At 41.6% G+C, this 6,000-nt stretch overlaps 1 protein-coding gene across 1 annotated transcript; it reads left to right on the forward strand.

Annotated features, from left to right (window-relative positions):
- Positions 1-111: 111 nt before the first annotated feature.
- LOC105396463 (uncharacterized protein K02A2.6-like) lies at positions 112-1,359 on the forward strand. Its single transcript, XM_038106496.2, has one exon. It carries the CDS (start codon positions 112-114, stop codon positions 1,357-1,359), a length of 1,248 nt encoding a protein of 415 aa, XP_037962424.2.
- Positions 1,360-6,000: the final 4,641 nt, after the last annotated feature.

Consider the following 6,000-nt stretch of genomic DNA (forward strand, 5'->3'; position numbering starts at 1 on the left):
GGTCGGGTTCTAAATTATGTTCGCAACGGTTGGCCTGACAGTTGCGACATAGTGGGTATGCAACCCTATTTTAATAGGCGAAACGAGTTGTATGAGGAGTTGGGTTGCGTAATGTGGGGACACAGGCTAGTAGTACCAGAAAAATGTCGGGAAAAAGTATTAAATATGATACACGAGCCCCACATGGGCGTCGTGAAGTCGAAGGCGATAGCTCGCAGCTACGTGTGGTGGGCAGGAGTGGACGAGGCGCTGGAGCGGGTGTGTCGCGCGTGCGCGGTGTGCGCGGCGCAGGCGGACGCGCCGCCGCGGGTGCCACACTCGCCCTGGCCGTGGCCGGCGCGCCCGTGGACGAGGCTACACCTCGACTTCATGGGACCAATATTCGGAAAGACTTATTTAATAGTTGTAGACTCCACTTCCAAATGGATCGAGGTGTTTCCGGTACCTAGCACAGCAGCCAATTGGACGATAGACAAGCTCGTTGAATTATGGGGACGATGGGGCATTCCTAAGCAGTTGGTCAGCGACAACGGCCCGCCATATTCTAGTAGCGAATTTGCGAAGTTTACTAGATCATACGGCATAGATCACATATTTGCGGCACCGTATCATCCATCCTCCAACGGGGCAGCGGAAAACGCAGTTAGGACTATCAAACGAGTTGTCAAAAAGGCCATGTATGAAAAACAGTCGATAGATAGGGCTTTGCACACATTTTTATTGTATTATAGAAATACGGAACATGCGACGACCGGACAGAGTCCCAGCATGCTGCTGCAGGGCCGGCGCCTGCGCACGCGCCTGGACGCGCTGCGGGCGGACGTGGGCGGCCGCGTGAGCCGCCTGCAGCACCGCCAGCTCGGGGGCGCCGCCTCGGGGGCGGCCAATCGCGAAATACACGCGGGGGAGGATGTGTGGTATAGGCAATATCTTAGGGGCGAAAAGTGGGAACCGGGAAAGGTCATTAATAAATTAGGTCCTAAAAACATGGAGGTTAGGGGCATAGATGGTTCTCAGGTTCATAGGCACGTAGACCAGTTAAGACGGAGATCTAGGAATTCGCTTGTTTTCCCAGCAAAAGATAAACAAGAGAACCCAAACGTTGTGAACACTTCTGACACAGCAGATGTTGTAACGGTGGGCGTTTCGCCTCGAGGGTCGGAGGCTCAGTCGGAGCGGGGCGCGGGGTCCGTGACGCCGGCGCGGGCGCAGGCCCCTCCGCCGGCAACTCCGTCCGGCTCGCCGGAAGAATCAGCTGATCAGTTCTTATCGCCGGAGTCATCGCCCGCCAGTGTGCCGCCCCAGTCTCGTCCTATACGTACTTGCAATTTGCATAAAAACCCTAAATATAGATTTTAGAATAAGTCAATTGTTATTGCTATGTTCAACGTGTATAGACGAAGAATACTTACATGTAATTATGTGTTTTATTGGTTCTTAGATTATTGTGTAACTGATAACAACTAAAGTTAAATAAATAGGTAATCAGTATTGCCCAGTATAACTACAAACGTTGCTTATGTTTTTAATTTTACGAATGTTAAATGCTATATATATGTATAGGATTAACTTACGTCTTTTGTTTGATTGTTAATGCATTCCTTTGTTATTGTTAAAGATAAGACAAACGCTTTAAATTTAGAATTAGTTGTGTAATTGGTGTGGGGGTATTGTAGGGTATGCTTAGTGAGTTACGAATATTGATTGAGGGTAGCATATGTGTCATTCATTCTGGAAATAAAGTGCACTCGGTGAACATCAGCTCCCTGGTTTTATTTGGAATATATCCCCCAGGATAGGGACTTCACAGTAACATTATAGTTAATTATCTAATTTTATAAACAAACGAAATCTGATTTATTGTAACACTCGTTTTCTATTAATTTTGTACTAGCGGTCAAAGTTATCATCATCTACACTTAAAGGTAAGCGTCCACTTATCGCACCTATCGGTGTCGTACGTATCACAGCAAACGGATTGTCATAAAAATTATGGAGAAACAGCGTCGGCAATGCCGATCACTTTTGTGAATTTCTGTATAAAGAATACTGCGTGCGATGCGATAGGTGGACGCTTACCTTAAAGCCTCAACAACACTCAAACATCAGCCTTCCTCATTCTACCACTACCGTAAAGGCGTAAACATACATAGGTTCAGTTCAATTCTTACAACACTAAAAATATATCGCACATGACAATCCGAACCGTCATATCTTGCAAAATCGCAATTTTTTTTTATTACATTTTTGCATTCTACAGATCATGCTCTACAATCTGGTAAAACAATCATATCTGTAGCTCATTTCTGGGCCGAGATATGGACCTATACGACTGTCTTGCCTGTTGTGATGCACACGCATTGTCGATGGACAAACAGTCATATTTTAGATTAATACGCTGATCATGTCTGAAGCGCGGGCTCCGGTCGTTTTATCTTAAGTTAAGACAAGTTTAGTTACGAAATACGCAAAATGTGATGAATCAAAACGTATTATAATGTAAATAATACTATTTTGCTTGTTTCGCACGTAGAATTTTTATTGTATTATTTCTAGATAATACTATCTTGCCTGTTTTATTATTGAATTTTTACTAATTTGATTGTTGTATGTTTTTATGTGACGGTTTAGCTATGGGATTCGTCAAGATAATACTGTTTGTCCAGTTAAATCAATAATTTTTCTATGTCATAAGAGAAATAATACGGTTTGTACGGTTTTTAATGTAATAATTCATGGAATATTTGAGTTGTAGTAAAATCATGAAGCTACATAAACGTGCTGCTAAACTAGTTTTGACGGTAATTCCTCCGAACAAAAGGCTTTGAACCTGAAGGGTATTGCAGCTAAGGAACCTAAGACTCCAGACAATGACTTTGACGATGATTTGGTTGACCCTACTTACGTATAAACCTGTCGAAGAAATAGTGACTCTGTCCAAGTTCTCCGAATCTTCCAGAGCAACAACAGCAACATTGCGAGTATGCCCATAGCAGTTCTGAAGTCTGATGTTTGCTTTAAATGTTTGGCCCACTGGCATTTCAGCTTGAGGAAGATTTTAAAAGCTTGGTTGAGATCTCTTATGAATTACCTTATTTCTGATGTAGTTATTCAGAGAAACGCCGAGCATAGCTGTTTCTATTGCTCGATAAGCGACTTTAATCCGTTGGAGGAGTCCAACAGTCACAGCCGTTTCTGAACCAGACGTCATCACTGGCAGGGTGCACTGATTGAAGACCTTTGAGTTCAGACTTTAGAAAGGTAAATGTCAAGGTAAATGTGTGACGAAGTTAACCTTATGCAGGTCAACTTATAGTATGCTTGTCTTCTGCCTAGTTTAATAGTCTGCCCATTGCCCAAATTAGACAAATTCCTGAGCAACTTTGATCTTTGGCTTCCCATGCAACTACCACCGAATTTGGTTAAATGTAAGCATTCAATTAAATAAGACTTATTTCTTAAATACATATTGCAGTGCACTTCTGTTCAGTTTTGGCGATATTAAATCCCTCTGTTGAATTACTCTTTGCAATTCAGTCATGATTTGTGGTCCTAGACAAGCACACAGTCGATGCTGTGCCAGTAGCGGCGTTTTACAGATACCTCAACACATCGATAATAATAATAATAATAATAATAACTGACTGACAAATTCCTGAGCAACTTTGATCTTTGGCTTCCCATGCAACTACCACCGAATTTGGTTAAATGTAAGCATTCAATTAAATAAGACTTATTTCTTAAATACATATTGCAGTGCACTTCTGTTCAGTTTTGGCGATATTAAATCCCTCTGTTGAATTACTCTTTGCAATTCAGTCATGATTTGTGGTCCTAGACAAGCACACAGTCGATGCTGTGCCAGTAGCGGCGTTTTACAGATACCTCAACACATCGATATAGCGACATTCAATTTGACATCTCTGCATGGTTTCCAGAAGTGTCCACGTCTCGATGAAATATCCAAAGCTTTTGGTCAACCAAGGCCACCAAGTTTAATTGTAATCTTTGGTCTTCTGTATAATCTGCCTGAGATACGTGTTGAATCCATGCGGTCGGTCACGCGGTCGGTCGCTCCGTCAGCGAAGCACTGAAAGCGTCCCTAAAAGCTCATAGCTCGTTGGTCGACCGACACGTACGCTGACCGACGAGCCTGACCGACGGCTGCACCGACCGTCAGCGTAGCTGCACTCATAGACTTGCATAGATATAGCTACGTCAAGCGACGGTCAGCGCTGACCATCGGTCGAGCACTATTTCTAGCCTTACTGTTTGATGATCTATGGTGATTAAGAATTCGGCAAACTAATTAGTGAAACGGTTCTAAATGATCCTTGAGAACGTACATAAATCTCACTTATATAGCCTCGGTCTATAGTTCCATAGAACGGTTTTTATTTAAAGTTCCTTAGAACGTTTACCATTGTTGAAAAAATACCACGACACTCTCGTACGATGCCTTCGGTGTTATACCAGTACAAGCAACCGACTTGCACTACTTCTTGAGCTGTCCGAGGCTTCGAGACTAGTAATACCTCCAGGTTTCAGAAGCTATGAGGTAATGCTGTCTGCACCAGGATTATTTTTGATTTATAGCTGCTCAAGGGCTATTCAAATTCTCCCATGCTTCTTCTTCTTCTTCAATCCCGCTACTTCTCCGAGGAGCCTGGGGCTGACACCAGGCGCTTCCATCCTTCTCTGTCGTGCGCCAGCAAGTTGAGCTCTGGCCACGACTTCACTTTCTCTTGGGCCTCGCTGAATATGGACCGCTTCCAGGTATGAGCTGGTCGACCGGGTCGCCTTGAACCGCCCTGGGGTTTCCATTGGGGGACCACTTTCGGGATATGATCATCAGGTCTTTTCAGTGTGTGGCCAGCCATCGCCATTTTCGCTCTTGGACGTCTATGTCTATAGGCTTTTGTTTCGTAACCTTCCAGAGCTCGATATTGGTGATGGTGTTCGGTCAGTGTCTTCGTATGATACTTCGTAGATAGTTGTTGACGATCTCCCATGCTGCTGAACGAATACTTTCACCCGCGATTTAGCTCTATAGCTGCTTCTATAACTAGTGTATTGTAGCAACGAAGGTCTTTTCGTATCAGCTTCTTTATACGCTTGGTGAGGGCCTGTTATTCTGACGAAATCTTACTCACAATTTGCTTTCATAGTTTGTCTCTATCATCTATTATGGAAAGCAATAAATAATAAAATTGTTTTTGTATCATTCTTCGCTACGGCTTAAGAAACTATGCACTCTACTAAGTTCCTAATAATTTCATTGAAAGAGTACATAGTATTTAGATAATGAAAGGTTTAAATTCTGTTTTTTTTTGTAATTAAGTCTAAAAATATCAAATATTGTTCTAAAAGTGAGATTTCTTGTTTTTAAAATTCGTGTTTAATCAATAAAAGGACCGATTTTCCATAGAAAAAAATATATCAATCGCTTTTTATTATTGAATTTTCCCTAAAAGAAGATAAACCGTATGTATTATCTCGACATATGACAAATTACCAGCAAGTATGTAAGCAAAAAAACGGGCTATACAGTCATAAATATGAAAATTGAAAATTTTGACAGGCAAGACCGTTGTATCTTCGGACCGCCTCAGAAAAACACTTGTAGATATAAAATGAAATGACTTAGGCTCAATTAAACTATATGTTTTTATTGGCAAAGAGTTAATCTACCAATCACAAAAGGAATATATTTATTATTCTTTAAATTATGAGACACCAAACTTTCAAAACGCGATATCTCGAAACTACGTTTTTCAAGATATGACGGTTCGGATTGTCATGTGCGATATCGTCTTTTTTGTCGCTATAGAAAAAAATATATAAAGTTAGTCTTTAAAGAGAAAAAAACAAATAAAATGTATTAATAAAATGCTTAAGGATTGTTAATTGCTAATGTTCGAAGAAATTGCTTTTTGGTAATAAGCCCGCCTTTGTACATTCTTTGTATTTTTAATGTTTCATTGATTAAAGTGGAGGACT

Source organism: Plutella xylostella, chromosome 7, assembly GCF_932276165.1.
Source record: "Plutella xylostella chromosome 7, ilPluXylo3.1, whole genome shotgun sequence".
NCBI lineage: Eukaryota > Metazoa > Arthropoda > Insecta > Lepidoptera > Plutellidae > Plutella > Plutella xylostella.

Coding starts and splice junctions, on each gene's coding strand:
- LOC105396463 (XM_038106496.2), top strand. CDS start 112: ATGTGGGGACACAGGCTAGTAGTACCAGAAAAATGTCGGGAAAAAGTA.